Raw genomic sequence first — 20,185 nt, 5'->3', positions numbered from 1 at the left:
CGCTTTGAGGTAACTGAAGTGCTAACAAAATTTGGAGAATAGGCTGTATCACTCATTGAATGGAGTTTTCCCAAACTCAATCCAGCTCATTCTGACCATCTAACCCCCCCCCCCCCCCCCCTCCCCATTCTCAGTACACTTGTCAGGCTGAGGGCAACTGGGGATCGACTGGTAAGACTCTTGCAAGAGTGTCGCTGCAGGCGCCACATTCTGAGCTGGTACAGTCGACCTACCCTTATAACGATAACCTCTATAACGATATTACCCTTATAACGATATTTTTCTGCCAAACCAAATCACTCCATTGACTTGTGTATACAATGCCTTACCTCTATAACAATATTGCTATAACGATATTACCCCTATTTATAGGTTAGTGCATGGCAGGGAGGGCCTTATGGCTTGTTAGTGCCCGACAGGTTAGCCTGAGGGCCGTAGGCCCAAGGGCTACCCTGAAGGGCACAAACAAGCCATAAGACCCTCCCTGCCATGCACTAACTATTTTAGAACGAGGTTACATGCATTATCTCACTTCCATTATGCGTGTGTACCACTATATTGGGTAGTTTTGTGGTTTGTGTGCAGAGAGACTTGGTGTGGTATGAAAGAATATTTTCTTCTGGTAAGTTATGGTAACTCAGCACCACTTAGGACTACTAAAAGTAGAATGGAAGCAAATGAAATGCTGGGCTCTTATTGCGAGCTTCATTCTTATTCATACATGTAGCTTGTGGAGCTATTTAGGGGCTTTGAGAGCCCCTTGTCGATAGCTCTAATGACTTTGATCCTCGCTTTTTATAGGTTTCCGCAAGCTGTAGACAAAGAAAATTCGTACAGATGAAAGAATACGGGAGGCAAAAGCCGTACACACTTCTGAAATGCGTAGCTTTTAGTAGTACACCGTACACGTTATGCAGAGTTCATTATCTGCACCGTACTATTATGCATACAGGGAGTTGTACGCACCAGTTTAGAGTATATTCAGCGGGCTTTAAACTAATCCAAGGCCCTCGACGCGTCATCAAGAGTAGTAAAATAACGATTGAGCGGGCTTTAAACTCTGATAAGGCCCTTGGCGGGAATGTCGCTGATTGGTCGTTTCCTGGACAACGAGACAGACCTCGTTCTAAAACGATATAAAATGGGCTGACCAATCAACATTTTCCATTTTATAACAATATCTAGCAGGGAATATGTAGAGCCTACTATCCAGGTAGGGCAAGTTTCACTTGATAAGTCGTTGGGACATAACGGAATGCAATGGGGCACCAGTGGGCACCTTGCTGTGCACATAATGTGCATGTATGTCAGTTTTTATGCTATGGAGAGTGTAAAAAATGAACAAAAACCATGCATTATGACGTATGTGTATAAAATGAACCAGTTACCCCTATAACAATATTACCCTTATAACAATATTTCTTGGTGTGACGCAAATATCGTTATAAGGGTAGGTCGACTGTACATTGATTGCGTGAACTGGCACCAGCTATTCGTACCGTGTGTATGCGTTTTAACGTGAATCATGGTGCGTATGTGCACATCCATGTGTGTGTGCGCGCGCGTGTGTGTGGTGTGTGTGTGCATGTTTGTGTATGTGTGCGTGCGTGCGCGTGTGTGTGTGTGTGTGTGTGTGTGTGTGTGTGTGTGTATGTGTGCATGTGCAGGTTTGCTGTGCAACAGTTCAGTCATGGAAGAGCAAGACTTGCGTTCCAAGTCTGCATCTTCACCAGAAGATGACCATCAACCAGTTATCAGCGTTATCACGAAACTCAAAGATGCGTTTACCGTCATCTACCTGTATCATATGTTCTTTCATGTCCGGCTCCCAATCAAGATGTTCCTGCGCGTACCGTCCACGATTGTTGCTGATCATCCCGGATCTCGTCTGTACCTTGTTGGATCAGTAGCCGCTCTCCTTATCACACTGCTAATTGCACCACTAAGTACATTCTGGTACGTGCTAATCACTGTCCTGGCTATTCCGTATGTTACAGTTGCCATCTGTCTCGTACCAATATGCAGCTGGTTTCTCTATGATCAGACTCGTTGTGCACTGAGAACCTACAATACATCACACTGCTTCTGGGTGGCGCACTGTCACTGCACGCAATGCAAAGGGGCTGTCGTTGGCATGGTGCGTGCCGATCGCTGTGGCAAGGACCAGCAGCACGTGATGGAGCTGGAAAGCATGTACGTCAGCCCACGTGTGCGACGCAGACGCCTTGGCTGGAGGCTGCTGGAGAAAGTCACACAGTTTGCCAAGGCTGCTGGCTGCACAAAGCTGAGACTAGGAAGTTTGACAATGCACGATAAAGCGGTACCAATGTACACAAAGTATGGATATTACATCACTGAACAATCTCCATTCCCAACTCCGTGGATGGCACCAATAACTGACACGATTGAAATGGAACGTAAAGTTTGATTTCATATCGGGACATTTTCCCCTTACATTTCTGTATTACCGTATTTTCTCTAATAAAAGCCCAGGTCTCCAATAATGACGCGGGGTGAGGGTGGTTTGAAATAATAAGAGCACAGTCTCTAATAGTAGCGCGGGTCACAATTGGAGCCTATGCAACAAGTACATTGACTGCATGTAAAACAGCAGTACAACATGCCAAGAACATATTTGTAAGGAGGTTTTCGGTCTACTGCTTCCTTCCTGGCGCCAATGCTATTGTGAAACATCTGTTTTGACAATATTCCTGAGTTTAGGGTTGAAAAATCAATCTTGATATGGTCAGTTTACGCCTGCATAGACTGGAGTTGGCTTGATAGTTGACAATTGAAAAAATAAGAGCCCAGTCTCCAATAAGAGCCCAGTCTCTAATAGTAGCCCAGTCTCTAATAGTAGCGCGGGTAGAGCTGTCACTGAAAAAATAAGAACTCAGTCCGGACTCTTATTAGAGAAAATACGGTATTCATGCAAACTTTATATTTTTCATTTTAGTTTGTGTTGTTCTTTGCACTAATCTGCCCTTAGTTTTATTTCTACAGCAGTATTATGTAGATGTGATTTTAGAAGGCAATAACATCCAGAAGAAGAAGTGCTACTACTCTTCTACATGTACTACGCAGTGCTGTCAAATAGTATCCACTCCCGAATCGGACACCTTTACCCTTGACCCTAGAGCATTTTTTTACAGCATGGCTTATCCGAGCTGACAAGCTCGTTCCCATAACTCTGCAAAACACTGAACATCGTTTTTGCCTCATTTTTCAGTGTTTTGCAGAGTTATGGGAACGAGCTTGTCAGCTCGAATGCCTTTTTTCTAAATCAGTAACTGCAAGAAGCCTCACACTTAAAATAATTATTTTAATTCCAATAATGCCCTAGACAAGGGTAAAAAGCAGTTTTTAGCCTTGTATAGATTTTTGGTGGCTTGTCAGCTCGAATGCCTTTCTTCTAGGGCACTATGTTCTTAAAACTGATATCGTATATGTACATGTACCAGTACAATCTTCCAGACGTTGGCCTGACTGTATTGGCTGAGTACAGTAGATACCAGGCATTCAACACCATGTTGGCATGGCTCATCCGAACTAGATGCTGGTGCCCAGTAGTGGCTGGTCCGGAAGGTGTCGAATTTTCAAAAGGAGTTGGAGAGAGAGAGAGAGAGGCACGACATGTTGTGAAAAACAATCCGAGAGAACGGTGGTGCAATAGTGAGCATACATATACCGGTAAGTCTAACATGATGGGCGAAACTGAGAGATATGCCGCCTTGCCCGTACCTTTTGAAAGGAAACATTCAGTGCCAGAGACCAGTCAAGGAGCTATCTCAAACTCTAAAAGATATGGGACAGTTCTGGAGCAAGCGCTAGTGCAATGCCTTACAGTAGTGATCAGATGTCAAAGTCCACCACTGAATCTGAGACTGCACCACAACTCTACAAGTCATGTCTTACATTCAAGTGTACTTTTGTAGTTTGCACCCGACAAATCTACCATGTTCTACTGACAAGTGTAGTCAGGACTCAAGAGCAACCACTGAACGTTAACCGGTGTAGATCTCCCCAGGGAGTTACATGTAGGTATCATACTTTTATGTAGCACTAGATTTGCGTGGACGGAAAGAAGTACTAGTAGCCACGATGGAAACACTTTCGCTCAAAAGATACAACTCAAAACCATGATGGTAGAAATCTAAAAGGAAGAAAAGCAGATTGAAACGAACAGTGGCTGCGAACCCCGACTCTAGTGCCAGACCAGACGAGCCTTCATTGGGCCTGGACGACAGACGCACGTTGGTCGAAATGATGACGGGAGAACGGAGCGTGATCCCCGGGCGCAACGGACGGTAGACCTGCCTTGTGAAAATGCCAGACAGTACCGCAGCCAAGGCACATCATGACATGCACGTGTACATGTCACCCGTACCCAAGTATGGTCGGTGGCTCGGTGCCGTGATATCTCATTTTCACAAGACAGGTGTCATTCTTCAAACAAAAACATGTCGTATTTACGTACATGTACACGGAACGCCAATTACCTGCCATCGTCCAGTTACAGCCTGAGGCCAGGGGGAAGTTAGGGCCACTGAGTCTGTCGTCAATGAGGAACGCCTCCTCGCCTTGCTAGTTCGGGATCCTGTACGACCAGGTTCGCCGAGCCAGCTGGAGTGAACGGAACATTCTGGACCGCATTACCAGTCCTACAGACCGCATTTCGGGCCCTCAGGCACCCTGCATCTTCCACGCATAGCTGCGGAGGACGGTACGCTCACCAAGGATTCCGTGACCACTTGTCCAGTACTAGTACTAGTACTAGTAGTAGATCTACTAGTACTGTAGTACTAGTAGCCTCCACGCTGATCTGGTGGGACCTGATACATAGCGGGTTGTGTCTTGGAAGATCTGTCACCATGGTCACCGACGGACTGGACTGTGGTACTTGAAATCGGGTAGTGTTGGGCGTGTGGTGGTGGTTGCTACTACACATACATAGAAATCATGTTGTTCTCCGCCTTCACCCCGCCTTTGCTACTCGAAGTAGACAGCTAATCTCTCTCTTCACAGCTCCATTAAACAGTGTCCTCTCTTCCTATCTTTGTCTTGCACTTGCTTGTATCCATCCTCAAACGAATTTGGGTTTCCCACGCTAAGTTAGGCCATAATGACCAGGGAAATCGTCCCATGATTGAGTCGCCAAGAGAAAAGGTTACAATTATATCCCGGCAGAGCTCACGGTTTTACAGAGGCGTTCGGTGACTTAGAACTTAGAAGTGATAAAGCCGCTGAAACCGCACAGTGTAGCTAGCCGGACAACATCGCCATCCGCGCATTCATGTGCGCGCTCGTGCTTGGAGTTGGAGTGCGATATGTGGTAGATCTACGGACACTCCACCAAGGCGAGTGTGCGATCGGGTGATATCTTATCTACCAGACCGTCTCTCTGACACAAACTGACGGTGAAGCCGCAGCACGTGGTCAACATGATCCATTTATCATGTTTATGGCGGTGAACGTCCAAATCGTGTATCAGGCCAGGCGTGGTAACGTTAGATCGAGCAGAGTACTTCTGCAGCGCTAAAATAGTAGACACCTTTTCTAAAATCAGTTTTATTCTACTGGCGCATTGTTGGTATGAATGACTTTTTTCTGTCGCAATGCCCATGATGACTATGACCTCTAGCTCTCCGACTAGTGACCGACTGACAAAATTGGTGTTGTAGCATCTCTCTTGAGATATAACTTGGCACCGGAATTTACCGTCCATTGCCTCCAAGATGCTCTGAACAAAGCTAGCGAAGAACTCTCCCCGCTAGCGAGGCCTCGAGGAGAGGACCAGGCCACCGGAAAAAGTCAGAGTGCTACAACAACGGGCCAGTCATGCAGAAGAACGCAGCCAAGTTGGTCCTTGCTGTGGTTGCCATTGTCGTCGTTCAGGTAAGGAGCATGACAGTCTATACACGTAGCTTACCGACGGTCAAGGCTTAGCCTCGTGCCGCAAAGTATTTTTTCTGAAATTATCTCCTACGCATACTTCGAAGTTATTACCTCTTTGATCCAGCGGCCACCTCCACCGACTACTACTACTAGTACTAGTAGTACTACTACTACTAGTACTAGTACATGTACCGGCTTTTTGTTAGATTGACAGCATGAAACAAGGTGGAGGACACTGTGTTCGGAAACAGTGACCTTACTACAACCTTCCGCGGTTGGCAGAGCCCCGGTCCCTGCGGACCATTTGAACCATTATTATGGGTGTCGCACCCGGTTCTGACCCTCATTATGCTAGGGGACTACTCCCGACGTCCGTCTTGTATTCTTCGCTCTTTTCTTTATGTCGTCCTGGTGGTCATGCGGCCACTGAAACCTCAACTTGTATAAAAAAACTTCTAGAAAAGAGCGAAGAATACAGGACGGACGTCAGGAGTAGTCTGTTACCCCCCTCCCCCCCCCCCCCTAGCATAATGAGGGTCAGAACCGGGTGCGACACCCATATGGTTCAAATGGTCCGCAGGGACCGGGGCTCTGCCAACCGCGGAAGGTTGTAGTAAGGTCACTGTCTCCGAACACAGTGTCCTCCACCTTGTTTCATGCTGTCAATCTAACAAATTGCGTGAACTATAACAAGGTTTATCTAATACTGTTTTTTTAACCAGTGTTAGGTTACATAATGTACCGGCTTCCAACCGCCAAGCGACGATAATGGGCCTGCAAAGTGACATCATGGGATGGACCGTGCACCGTAGGTCTACATGCATGGGACATGATTGATAGTAAACTCGATAAACTATTATTACTGAATGGATTTCTTAAGACCCCTATTATGCATGGGAAATAATTAATTGTATATGGGCAATGATGTACCTGAAGAGTGCTCTATCAGGGCTGTAGCACCTTGTCTGGCCGGTCAAGCCATGTCCATAATTAAGTCGAACACACCCAAATCGTGCAAAGTGGGGTTTTCGTCAATAATGCTCATTTCTGTATACCATTTGGCCCGACCACCTGAAATCACGGTGCTACGGCCCTATCTATTATCTTATCAAGAATATAGCTCCCAAGAGTGTGCAACTCCGGATATCCCCTCTATGGGGTTCGCCGATGACGAGAACTCACATCCACTCCTGCCAAGTTCTTTTGGTCGGGAGATCTCCCTCCAAGGGGAGGGGGGTGAGGAACCAGTCGCCAGTCGGTAGGTCGGTAGGCCTTCGAATGAGTGTTTATTTTACATCAGATCTATACATCATGTACATAATGTGCTGTCATATACACTGTACATGTTACCAGTGCATGTATAACTTTCAAATCGGAAAAAATGGCCCATGGCCCAGGGTATTAGTGGCCCAGGTTTACTGGAATAGGTATGTGTGTGTGTTGTGTATACAGGCTTATGGCTCCCGGCAGTCCCATGTTGATGATAATATATCTTTGCAATGAAGTGGTTGCCAGGCAGGAAAGATAGCTATGGCTTTTGACATTGTAGCATCGCTACCATTGTCTTTGGCAATTGGTGTCTACGGTCTAAGTTTTGTGAATGTACGTGTGTGTGTGCGTGTGTGCGTGTGTGTGCGTGTGTGTGTGTGCGTGTGTGTGCGTGCGTGCGCGCGTGTGTGTGTATGTGTGTGTGTGTGTGTGTGTGTGTGTGTGTGTGTGTGTGTGTGTGTGTGTGTGTGTGTGCGTGCATGCGTGCACATGTGTGTGTGTGTGTGTGTGTGTGTGTGTGTGTGTGTGTGTGTGCGTGTGTGTGCGCGTGTGCGTGTATGTGTGTGCATACAAGTACATGCATACATGTGCGTGTGTGTGTGTGTGTTTGTGTGTATGTGTGTATGTGTGTGTGTGTGTGTGTGTTTGTATGTTGTAGAATGTACTCGTGTGTAGCACAGCAGTGATATCAACACCAACCAGCTGTAAGTATCTCTGACTGGGACCATGGTGACCGGTTCATAGAACAATTCATTAGCCAGCACAGCTAGCTAGGTTCAGTCAAAAGACTAGTATTCATCACCTCCAGGAACAGATATGTAATATTCGTGTGTGTGTGTGTGTGTGTGCGCGTGTGTGCGTGCATGAGTATGTATGTGCACATATCAGGGTTCTAGCCAAAGGGGATGGGGGAGGGGGGGGGGGGGCAGCGCCCCTCCCGCTACCCTGTTTGCGCCCCCCCCCCCTCCCCTACTCATTTTCCGATTTTGTGTTTTTCAAGCCATTCAACGAAAATGCAGTCGATAGTCACTACATGTACAAGAGGGTCCATAAAGGCACATTTGTCTGGGGTGAAGTCAGGTGTTCACCCCGTAGTCACATTGCTAGACAGTTATTTTGAAAATGGAAAATGGGTTACTGGGTACTAGTAACTGCCCCCCCCCCCCCCCCCCCCCACACACACACTATGTTGAGTCTTTTGACCTGGCTAGAACCCTGCATATGGTTGTATGATGTTGTCTGTCTATCTGTCTGCCTGTCTGTGTTTCTATTTGTGCACTCTGCGTGAAACTTGTGGCCATGCAATATCTGTAGCACCCGGCTGTTCCCTATCGACTGGTAATACATCGCAACTTGACGGACCTGGTAAGAGTTTGGTAACCGGGCCTTTCTGGGATCGTGTGCATGAATTCTACATGTATTGTATTTTGTTTGGAGAGAAAGAGGATCCAGTTTACCGTTAACCTCAAGCAGTTGTCTTCTTTCAATGCTTCCTTGAGAGCACGAACTGTACCAAATCCATTTTAAAAAGGAGCCGATAATGAGCGAAACTAGCCAGTCAATTGTGTCTTCCTGGGGAAAAGGTTAGAGGCTCCATAGAAAAAGGAAGAGAGTGCTTCAGCTCTTTGATCATGTTTCGGCAGAAAGGACAGTGACTGCCTGTAGCCAGCAGTTTTCCGTAGAGTGGGGAGCAACTTATGGAGTATTCCATGATTAAGGTGGAGCAGCCAGGGTCCCGGACAACTACTTCGAAGTAATTTATTCTAAGTGGCAGAATCATGAGATCGAATAATATAATGAACATAGGGGAGGAATATGTGGAACACATCGAGATTTCAAAGGTTGTTTCTGCCGTCTAAACTGGCTGCATAAATTTTGAAAGTGTGTTTACCAATCCCTGAGGGACACTCAGCATCTGCAGCACCTCCGGATGTTGTGTTGACATCGATCTTCATGCCGTGTGCCTCTTTCCATGCAGGCTGTCGAAATGAATCCGATGTGACGGTGCCGTGGGGTTGTCCCAAGCCGGTGCCAGTTGTTCTCGGCAACTTTCAACAGCTGAACAGCCATCCTCGCCAGCTCAGCTTGCTCTTTTCCTTCAGCGGTGAGAAACATTGTTTTGCCTCGGAGCCATGCCACGAAGTCCGAATGGATCTGGAGAGCCTGGAGAACACTTTAAATTAAGTGAAAAATGGCTGATCTGCAGCTCTTAGTCCAAGGCTACAGTATGTTGTTATACAGTTAGGGATGTACATGTATGTTTACTCTGGGGGGGGGGAGGGGGCGGGGGGGGGGGGGGGGGGGGGGGGGAGCTGCACAGCTGTGTTTGATGAAACTCGGCCAATAAAAACGTTAAAAATAAACATTCTTGGCCCTAGTGTATAGCCCTAGTGTATATCCCTAGTGTATATCCCTAGTGTATATCCCTAGTGTATATCCCTAGTGTATATCCCTAGTGTATAGCCCTAGTGTATATCCCTAGTGTATAGCCCTAGTGTATATCCCTAGTGTATAGCCCTAGTGTATATCCCTAGTGTATATCCCTAGTGTATAGCCCTAGTGTATATCCCTAGTGTATAGCCCTAGTGTATATCCCTAGTGTATATCCCTAGTGTATATCCCTAGTGTATATCCCTAGTGTATATCCCTAGTGTATATCCCTAGTGTATATCCCTAGTGTATATCCCTAGTGTATAGCCCTAGTGTATATCCCTAGTGTATAGCCCTAGTGTATATCCCTAGTGTATAGCCCTAGTGTATATCCCTAGTGTATAGCCCAAGTGTATATCCCTAGTGTATAGCCCAAGTGTATATCCCTAGTGTATAGCCCAATGAGGCGAGAATGCACTGGGTGAAGGAATAGGTGGAGTAAATTTATCGGATGCCAGAAGTTGGACTGCATTTCTGCAAATACCCAAATTCCTGCTGTAATATCCTCCGTCACAGCTGCCGACTCCCTGCATGTCCAGGTCACCCGCTGCAGCATTGCACTCAGCCTCATAGCTGGCTTTACACTCGAGCACATTGGTGATTTTCTCGATGCAATGCGCGTGGTCACTACTACAAATCCCTTGCTTTTGTCTAAGGGCTTCACGGTGATATCATTCTTGTGGCGGAGGTCTTTGATGATGCTGTGCCCCTGTCTAGTAAAGTAACGACGTGGACCGAGTCGCATGAGGTGAACTAAATCTCATCTCCCATCCTGTAGAGCGTGCCGAAGTTTCCCTTGAGCCATCTCGTCTTCATTTCTTCTTCGGCTCCCATCAGTGGTGGCTGTTGCATTGTTGTTGACGTTTTCCTCAACATTGGATCCATCTGGATGAATGATTTCCTACACCCTGCTGCTTGCTCATCCTCTTTACAGTTCTTTCTGGCCACATCCCGCCATCGCCTGCCAAACGCCATACACTCCACACCAGCATCTGCCTCCGTTAGTACGCCTTCACCGATCTTCCTTGCAGGGATAAACGTGGGTCTACCAAGCGACAGCAATATCCTTGCCTCCGGTGTTATCATTCCTTCCACTTCACTCTTGACTGCTACCCTCGCGGGTCTGTCAAGTCTGAGAGGGTCCCCTGCAGTTGCACTTCCTTTCCTCTCCGTAGGCATCTTCTCCTATAATAACTATGAACGTACTTAACTATACCAAAGTACAGTAGAACTATGACAAGACATGCTCCTTGAGCACAGGAAAATGTACCTACCATCCAAGATAGTTCTTCTCCAAAGTTGGCCCTAGCGACACACCAGACATACAAAATTACTACTTGTATGGTAGGTTAGAAGTCTTGCGGCATGCTATAAAAAGGTTCCCCCAGCTAAGGTCCCGACGCAAGCCCGCCGTCGACAGCATAGAGCAAGCCAGCTGTACTACGTACGCATATCCAACATGCCTAGCATGCGTACACAAGCACCACAACGTATGTCATGTGCCAGACTAGCTCCATGTGTACGGAAGTACACAGAAGTCTGCCGTCCACGAGATGTACATACACATCTCTGCAGAGTACACCATATCCGTGCACATTTATGAGCGGGATTAAGAGGTAAATCTGTACCATGAGAAGTGACCACACTAACATGGTATATGACTGTACTGCCGGAGTACATGCAAGCTGGGCTCCACTATATCACATACTACCGGTATAGTGGTGTCTTCAGTAGTCTCTGTATGGGCCGCAACAATACAGGTGATTGTGTGCCATTACCGGCAACTGCTTTCTGCCCCCTGTCTATGTTTCAGACGTCGATGGCTATCCAGAAGCATGTCTCGCTCGGTTCAGTCTCGTCCTCCCGAACGGCACTGAACAGCACTGCATGTGTCTGTACATAGCGTTGACAGACCTGGCCAAGACAACGCTGATTGTTTCAGACAACAGCCTTCAATCCTGTGTTGCCAGTGCTGGCTTCTCCGATGTATACTATCGACCGGCTCTGTCAGTAGTAGTAAGTTTGTTTCACTGTGTGTACAATACCAGTATATAGCTGCTAGCTAGGCTTGGGAAATGGTTCAGTTTATACACATACATGTATTACGCTAATGCACAGGATTTACGTGTGCTGTAACCAGGGTTCTAGCAGGGGGAGGGGGGGGGGGGGCAGCCCTCCCCCTCCCCCCACTCTGATGGTATACCCCTTCTCGGATAGCTCACCACCCCTACTCATGTTTTTAATATGCGACCACAAATCGATCTCTCCATTGCATTTTGTGTGACAAGGCCATATTGGAAAATGGAAACTCTGGTAAATCATTTGCTTGCGGAAAAACATGTGCAGCGGTAGTTGGTACTTTTCTATGTTTGTACCTGTACCTGTCAATCAATACAGTGGAGATTTGTCGGTCGCCCTCGCTAACCCATTGAATGGGAACTGCACCGCTGGTAATCTATAATCGCAACATTCTCTGTTATTCACTCGACTTCACGAACCATGGGTTTACCGGGTGTTAGCGGCTGTCGTGAGTTGCCTTTCGGGAACGGACGTGATAATTAAATTTCAGTTTTTTTTCATCATGATCTGTCACTCTGAGCTCTGCGAATGAGGCTGCATAACAAGGTTGAAACAGATAGCTGTCCAGAGATCATGGCAGGCAGTCAGTATAATTGCACTTATGTGTCTACACTGTGCTTGTTTGTGTATCCGTTTCAAAGTGGAAATTGCATGCCGACCGTGTACATTGATCCATTCTCAGACTGAACCAGGGACTAGACCCTGTGCGCTGATGGTTGCGGTGATACAACTGAACTCATTCTTGTGTGTGTGTGTGTGTGTGTTTGTGCGCGCGCGCGTGTGTGTGTGCGTGTGTGTGTGTGCCCCTAATCACAGTTCACGGCTTTGCCGTTGGTGAATGCAACAGAACCGGGTAGACAGATAGTATCAGGCACCATCCTTTTGAAAAGTAAGGTATTACATTTTTCCTAAGGCTGGCTGCACATATCAGCTCTCCAACACCTTCACAGCAATGGTCTTCCACTGCAATTGCACTTCAGTTGGTCTCCAATTGTTCGCCCTTGGGGCCGCAGTTCATCAGGGAGTATCGTACCTCCAAATTTTCGCCCCATGGGCAAACATTGAACTTCACATGGAGACTAATTTAATAAATTTCTATTGCAGTGGAAGACTTTGGCTGTGAAGGTGTTGGAGACATGAATGATTGGCTGCAGTGGAGCCTCCGAGTGTTGAAGGAAGTGGCAGCATATCAGTGAGAAGAGTTTTTACTCCTAGTACCCTTGTCGTCGTATCATGTTGCTGCTGAACATGGAAAGGTGTGCTACTTGCATTATAGTCGATTTTGAAGTTGACAGTTGGCAATGTTTCCCACCATGAGCATTCTATAGAGTGGCAAGGTTGCCCGGGTATCTACGGTATCTAGCGTATTTACCGGAGTATAAGCCACACTGGAGTATAAGCCGCACTGGAGTATAAGCCACACTGGAGTATAAGCCGCACTGGAGTATAAGCCGCACTGGAGTATAAGCCGCACTGGAGTATAAGCCGCACTGGAGTATAAGCCGCACTGGAGCATAAGCCGCACTGGAGCATAAGCCGCACTGGAGCATAAGCCGCACTGGAGCATAAGCCGCACTGGAGCATAAGCCGCACTGGAGCATAAGCCGCACCCAGATTTTGTCACGAAATACGGACATCTACCTTATAGTATCAGCATCCATTTGACCGTCGTAGTATAAAGCCGCACTGACATTTTGGGGTGAATTGCGAATGTTTTTAAAAAGTGCGGCTATACTCTGGAAAATACGATTGCTGGGTGACTGACAGTACACTCTGGAAGTCTCCAGAGACTTGAACTGTGCTAGCTAGCTGACTCGCTATTGTTGTTGCTACGCTGTTGATGTAGGCTGCGTTGAGAACTATTGCCTTCCCGATCATTGCCTCGAACGTTGTGGTAAGGAGTGTGGTTACTATGCATGCTGTTTGGAGACAAGCGTATTTGGGATATTTTTAAATCCTAAGCATACCTAACTAGTACCAGAATGAGTAAGGGCTCTCCCTACATTTCACCATTCATCGCAACCGCACGAAGCGTAGACTTTCTGAGACCTCCTATTACACACACAATGAAGTCACTATGGTACCTATGGGCCATAGGTGGCGTGTTTTCTCTGTGAGCGCATATATGGTTGTAGGTTTGTATGGTCGTGATATATGGTGACAATTTGGACAGGCCCCTAAAAGTGTTGCCGATCATTTTTCACTTTGCGTATGACTTCTTGCATAAGAGTAAACATACAAGTCATACAATGGTGAAACATCCGTACCTGTACTGACATACATGCACTTCCATGGGCCATAAAAAACCTGTTCTCTATAGCCGAGGTATTCTGTGTCCAAAGTAAGGTGACTGGCGTGGGTACAATATAATGCATGGTACTCGAGAAAGCCCAGGGCGTTATGTCTCTTACATGACGATTGTAGTCTGCGTTGTACAGTGAAGCTTGTCTAAGGCGACCGCTCCAGGAACCTTACAAAAGTGCTCCCCGCGTACAGGCAGTCTTCTCATCCGGGCCGGTCATTTGACTGAAAAAACAACAACATACCTTTAATAGTCCTAGCTGTGGTGGCCCTCTGGGCCAGGTGGTCACCTTACCAGAGTGGCTGCCTTTACAGGTTTCACTTTATAATGTTCTTCATAGTACATGTATATTCTATTCAAAGTACCTTTTTTACTTGAGGTTGACAGCAACATAGTCTATAGTGATCTTGAAAGATCAAGTACTCTTTCCCTGCAGAATTTAATTTTGCCAATCTGTTTGTATGCTTAAGTTCCTCTCAGGCCCGACATTATGGTGCAGAACTCAAGCGATGACGGGATCAGCATTGATATTCTCTCCAAGCCCCGCTTCCCGGTGACATCTGAGGGCACAGTCAACGTCACGTACATCGGGTACCATGTTCTGGTGACGTCACTGCAGGATGACGATGACATCATAGCAAACTTCACTGCATGGCCGGTACGGACACAGTACGGGACTCTTAAATGCACTGTACTCTGGTAGTGCTAAGTACAGGCTTATTGTCAAAATGGAAGCCTTTCTTGTTGGCTTTCAGCGGCTTGTGCAGAAAATCTTGAGAACTCTGTAGCTGCATTGAAGCCTTGTCAACTGACTTGCGTTGTGGTGTAACCAATCATGACGAGTGGAAAGTCAGAGAATTTTAGCTAGTGAGGAAGGGGGGGGGGGAGGGAGGGTGAATTTGGCTGAATCCACTACACTACAGTGTGGTCTACATGGACACGTATCACACACATTGGCAGTATAATTCTGTTGAGACAATTGCATCCAGGTACCCTCTACAGACAGCTACTTCGCCACTCCAGAGGATGAAATTGGTTATGAACTTGATGCTGTTTAATAAAAATAACCCTATGTTGTTTGATGTGCCAATATTTCTTTTCGTTCAGATTGAAAATACTAGCTTCTTCGTCACAGTTCCAGAAAGACTCAGATACTCTTCTCTGCGCACGAAGGTAAAGTGTATGTCTCGTATCACCTTCGGTCATCCTATACAATCATATCTCCGCTCCTCCTCCTCCTCCTCCCCCCCCCCCCCACACACACATTACTGCGGTCACCACAACCACCATCCATTACTGGCACTCACCCGCCTGCATCTGCCCCGTCCATTCATTGGACTGCTTGGAAAGCAACAGGAGCATGAAACCGGTGCAATAAGCTGGTGGATGTGGCCATGATGCCAACACACGCACCCATTGAAACAAAGAAGTGATATCCACAAAATAGAGCATTCCCCGTGGACGCTTGGCTACATGGCATTGAGGTATCACCAAGACCCTGTGAAAGACAGGAATGTCTCTGTCTTGACTCAAGTTTCATGCCGCAGAAAATTATCAGGAGACGAAGTAGTTTTTGAATAACCACCATCAACCGCATTTACACCACCAGCACTGACACCATAGCAGCAAGTCACCATCACTATCGATGTCCATCTTGAAGAAGAACTGAGTAAAGCATGCGACATCAGTGTACCACAAGGCAGCCTACAGTTTAATGAAACAAATAGGCAGAGATACATCCTGTGCCTTGCAGATAATCTAGCGATGGAACAATCCCCCAAGTACCTCTCTGTGAGGTGCGTGCGTGTCTTTCTGTATGTCTGTCTGTCTGGCGGTCTTTCTATTCTTTCTGACCAGTATGGTCAAAACGTCCATTCGCTTGTGATCAGTTCTGTCTCTGTGTGCAATGATCCAGACACTTTCCTCTTATGCGTCACGTTTCTTGACTGGATCAAGCATCGGTTTGTGATTATTATTGTCACCGACTAGCTGTCGTCTGTCTGTCTGTATATCTGTGTAGGTAAGAGTGGTGGCCAAGAGAGATATCAACCTGACACTATCTTATCTTCTGCTGGGTGAGATCCAGACCTTTCTGTTCATAATTGGTAAGTCTCTTGGCGAAGCTGGCATATTTCTTAGACCACTTCACACAGGCGCATGGCGGTAAAGCTTGGGTTCTCATTATAATGGACCTGTGCATGGCTGCTTATGTTCTCACTAAATGTAGTCCATTCTCAGTCATATAGGCACTGCTGTCTTCGCATTGCTAAGGTTTGTCTAGTGTCATCTGACACACCTACATGTAACTGTTAGCTGGTGCTCAAGCACCGCCGAGGCTTTACTGGCTTCCATGCTCATAGTGCAGCGCAAGTTGCAGTCTTCACTTTACCAGAGGACTTAAGTACGGTAGTTTACTTGCTGGTAGTCCACACGAACAAACTGTAGCTTCCATGCCGGCGTGTGCAGGGGAACTCAATTGCTGTGGGAAGGAATGTATAGCGGTGACGAGGGATCATCCGCCACTTTGAACACCATGACATTGTAACGATTTCAACACACACTAGTAACTGAGCAGTCGTGACTCCAGCTACTAGTAACTTTATACAAACAAAAAGAATACAGATTATAGCAATACAGATTATAGCAATACAGATTATAGCAATACAAGTGTACGGGATGATGTATGCTGAATGTGGAGTGACCATGCTCGCTGCATGAATGCAATTTTAACGTTCAATGATACACCGTACAGTACGTAAATTGTGCCCAGACACAGCATGCACAGGGGATGGTACGACTTGGACTTGTTACCAGACACACTGCATCAAACATTTGTCGACACAAGGAGCCGTGGGAATCATGGTCATTTAGGACTCAGTTTGGGCAGATATTCGTTAAAAAAAAAACAGGTTAGGAAAGAGATTCACACTGCTTGGGATTGATGGAGTCAATCACCATCCATCACTCTGGTGTGCATTTAGCTCTCTCTCTCTCTCTCTCTCTCTCTCTCTCTCTCTCTCTCTCTCTCTCTCTCTCTCTCTCTCTCTCTCTCTCTCTCTCTCTCTCTCTCTCTCTCTCTCTCTCTCTCTCTCTCTCTCTCTCTCTCTCTCTCTCTCTCTCTCTCTCTCCCTCCCCCCCCCCTCTCTCTCTCTCTCTCTCTCTCTCTCTCTCTCTCTTTCTTTCTCTCTCTTTCTTTCTATGATACAATGCTTTGATGATGGTACGACTGCGCTTTCATCATGGGATGAGGGATAGGTTGCTTGACTTCATTATTGCAAGAAGCCTTGTATTTAAATTATTTATGTATAGACTTGATTAATAGATCTATGTGTAACGGATGTATGCGTCTTTTTTTGCCGCTGCGGCTCAACACCCACAGTAAATGGAACCTGGTCGCCATGGCAAACTGGAGCTTGCTCTGCGGCCTGTGGAAATGGCACCAGGGTATCCACGCGTTACTGCATCGAACCACAGAACGGTGGAGTTGACTGCGTGCCGAGGAACACCACACATGTCCAGCGTTGCTATCTGAGAGAGTGCTGTAAGAGCCTTTCGGAATCGGGTTGATGTCCTTATGGTGGTAACTGTGCAGATGTGTGCACGTGTGCATGTGTGTGTGTGGGGGGGGGGGGGCTGTTTCATGTGTGCGCGCTTGTGTGCGTGTCTGTGGTGGTGGGGTGTAATTTTGTGCGTGGGTGTGCGTAGGCGGGGTGCATGGGTGAGAGTGAGAGTATGCTTAGAACTGAAGATCAGAAACAAGTCATCAGATCAGAGATTATCATTGTGCATACTCTGGCACCAACTGACTTGCAGTAATATATAGACTGTAGACTGTTGTGACTTCACCCCACTGGATATCCTATCAGTAACTATAAGGTTGAAGCGACAGATTGCCCGAACGATTGTCTCCATTGTGTTTCTCCGCAGTACCACCACACTGGTCAAATTGGGAGAGGACATCCCCATGTGTGCTCTGTCAGCCTGCTATGTATACTCGCCAATGCTTGGCCGACCCACCACCGGAGCTGGTGAACACGACCGAATGCGGCGAACACTACGTAGAAAGACGAGATTGTCCGTGCAACTCCACTTGTAAGACGCAACACCGTATCCGCTTGTGTTCTAGTAGTGTGAGGGTTATGTGTGTGTGTGTGTGTCACGGTGTGTATGTGTGTGTGTGTCACGGTGTGTGTGTGTGTGTGTGTGTGTCACGGTGTGTGTGTGTGTGTGTGTGTGTGTGTGTGTGTGTGTGTGTGTGTGTGTGTGTGTGTGTGTGTGTGTGTGAGAGTGTGTGTGTGTGTGGTGCTATTGTTCAGCACGACCCAGTCATATTGGCACTCAGCTAACCGTCAGATTCCAGGGAAGTGGGTTTCGGCAAAGCATGATACCTGCCATTCAGGCATAATCGTGGTGTACAATATCCTCAGCAGCACAACATTTCACTAAGAATGTTGTGGACATCAACTGCATTATGAAAGAAAAGGGGGTTTGTCAACTCACAACTGCTCTATTCAGTTGCTATTAACAATCTGCACATGCTCTGCATTGAAAATTCTTTTACTGTGATGTTGAAAAATTATTGACATTTTGGGCCAGTCACCCATCGTCAGAACAATTTACAAGTGGCAAACCTGGCCTTTTTTGTAGCAAAAGCAAGCGGGAGCGTATGTATGTGCATGTACGAAAACCTGAAGCACACAATAGCAGTATGAAATTGAGTATGAACCGAGCACTAAATTGGTCGGAATATCCCTCTAAGTTTGGCGACATTCTGTAGTGGGCAGTGTTTTCAGGTACAGCCCATTTCAGTTAGCTTGTACGAACTGAAAGGGGAAATACTGGTAGAAATCAAGACTTCAGTCTCCTGGGTGGCATGTAGACTGGTGTAGGTCCAAGGAGCCACGGTACTTCATAAATCATATCGAGTAAAACCAGGCTAAGACAATACCCTTGGCTAAGTCGAACCTCAGCTAAGGGGCCGTCCGGGGTTACAGATTGCTTTTTACAGAACGAAAAGTTTTAGTATTTTTCAGCCCCTGCTCGCCCATTCTTCCTGCAGGTAAAACGAATTCGAATAAAAATATTGATGTACAAAAACTTTTCATTTTGAAAATACTATTGGTAACCTTGGATGGCCCCTAAGACCCCGACGTGTAGAAATAGAAGATCTCAAAATTTGAAACTATGCCATGTCGGAAACGCTGCACGTACATTATTGTGAGCGCACATTACGTGCAAAATGACCCATTTTCGCCCTTGCCATTGCACACCAACAGCAGTTGCCGTGGCAAGCTCAAGGATCTAGAGTTTCTGTCTATCTACCTACCTATCAATATCCATCCATTCACTCGTCCATACATCCATACATCTATACGTCTGTCCATCAATCCATCCATCCATCCATCCATCCATCCACCCATCCATCCACCCGTCCATACTTCCATACGTCCGTCCATCAATTCATCCATGCATTCATGCATCCATCCATCCACCCACCCGTCCATCCATCCGTCCATCCATCCATCCACCATTCCATTACTGATACATCCATACCATCCATCCACCCACCCATCCATCCACCCATCCATCCATCCATCCACCCAGCCATCCAGCCACCCAGCCATCCACCCAGCCATCCACCCAGCCATCCACCCAGCCATCCACCCAGCCATCCACCCATCCACCCATCCACCCATCCATCCATCCATCCACCCATCCATCCATCTGTTCATCCACCCATCCATCCATCCATCCATCCATCCATCCACCCATCCACCAATCCACCAATCCGCCCATCCACCTATCCACCCATCCATCCATCCACCCATCCACCTATCCACCCATCCACCCATCCATCCACCCATCATCCACCCATCCATCCATCCATCCATCCATCCATCCATCCATCCATCCATTCGTTCATCCATCCATCCATCCATCCATCCATCCGTCCGTCCATCCGTCCATCCGTTCATCCATGCATCCATGCATCCATGCATCCATCCATCCATCCATTCGTTCATCCATCCATCCATCCGTCCATCAATCCGTTCATCCATCCGTTCATCCATCCATCCATCCATCTATCCATCCATCCGCCCGTTCATCCATCCATCCATCCACCCGTTCATCCATCCATCCATCCACCCATCCATCCACCCACCCATCCATCCACCCATCCATCCAACCATCCATCCATCGATCCATCCA

General features: G+C 47.0%; 1 protein-coding gene across 2 annotated transcripts in view; it reads left to right on the top strand.

Moving 5' to 3' along the window:
• Window positions 1-5,471: 5,471 nt before the first annotated feature.
• The window catches only part of LOC135808649 (uncharacterized), a 19,798-nt gene continuing 5,084 nt past the window's right edge, over window positions 5,472-20,185 (top strand). The window contains exons 1-12 of one of the 2 annotated variants that reach the window (XM_065321872.1): window positions 5,477-5,895; window positions 7,823-7,868; window positions 8,479-8,529; window positions 9,143-9,268; window positions 11,408-11,610; window positions 12,490-12,562; window positions 13,520-13,567; window positions 14,446-14,633; window positions 15,083-15,148; window positions 15,996-16,080; window positions 17,355-17,516; window positions 17,903-18,067. In XM_065321872.1, the coding sequence (XP_065177944.1) occupies window positions 5,839-5,895; window positions 7,823-7,868; window positions 8,479-8,529; window positions 9,143-9,268; window positions 11,408-11,610; window positions 12,490-12,562; window positions 13,520-13,567; window positions 14,446-14,633; window positions 15,083-15,148; window positions 15,996-16,080; window positions 17,355-17,516; window positions 17,903-18,067 (1,270 nt within the window). In that variant the 5' untranslated portion in view covers window positions 5,477-5,838. Of the gene's footprint in view, window positions 5,896-7,822; window positions 7,869-8,478; window positions 8,530-9,142; window positions 9,269-11,407; window positions 11,611-12,489; window positions 12,563-13,519; window positions 13,568-14,445; window positions 14,634-15,082; window positions 15,149-15,995; window positions 16,081-17,354; window positions 17,517-17,902; window positions 18,068-20,185 lie in introns of both variants that reach the window. The other variant, XM_065321874.1, reaches the window with a different exon arrangement.

The sequence above is a fragment of the Sycon ciliatum genome, chromosome 2 (assembly GCF_964019385.1).
Source record: "Sycon ciliatum chromosome 2, ocSycCili1.1, whole genome shotgun sequence".
Taxonomy (NCBI): domain Eukaryota; kingdom Metazoa; phylum Porifera; class Calcarea; order Leucosolenida; family Sycettidae; genus Sycon; species Sycon ciliatum.
The sequence above is the reverse complement of the archived record's forward strand: the minus strand, read 5'-3'. Positions and strand labels throughout refer to the sequence as shown.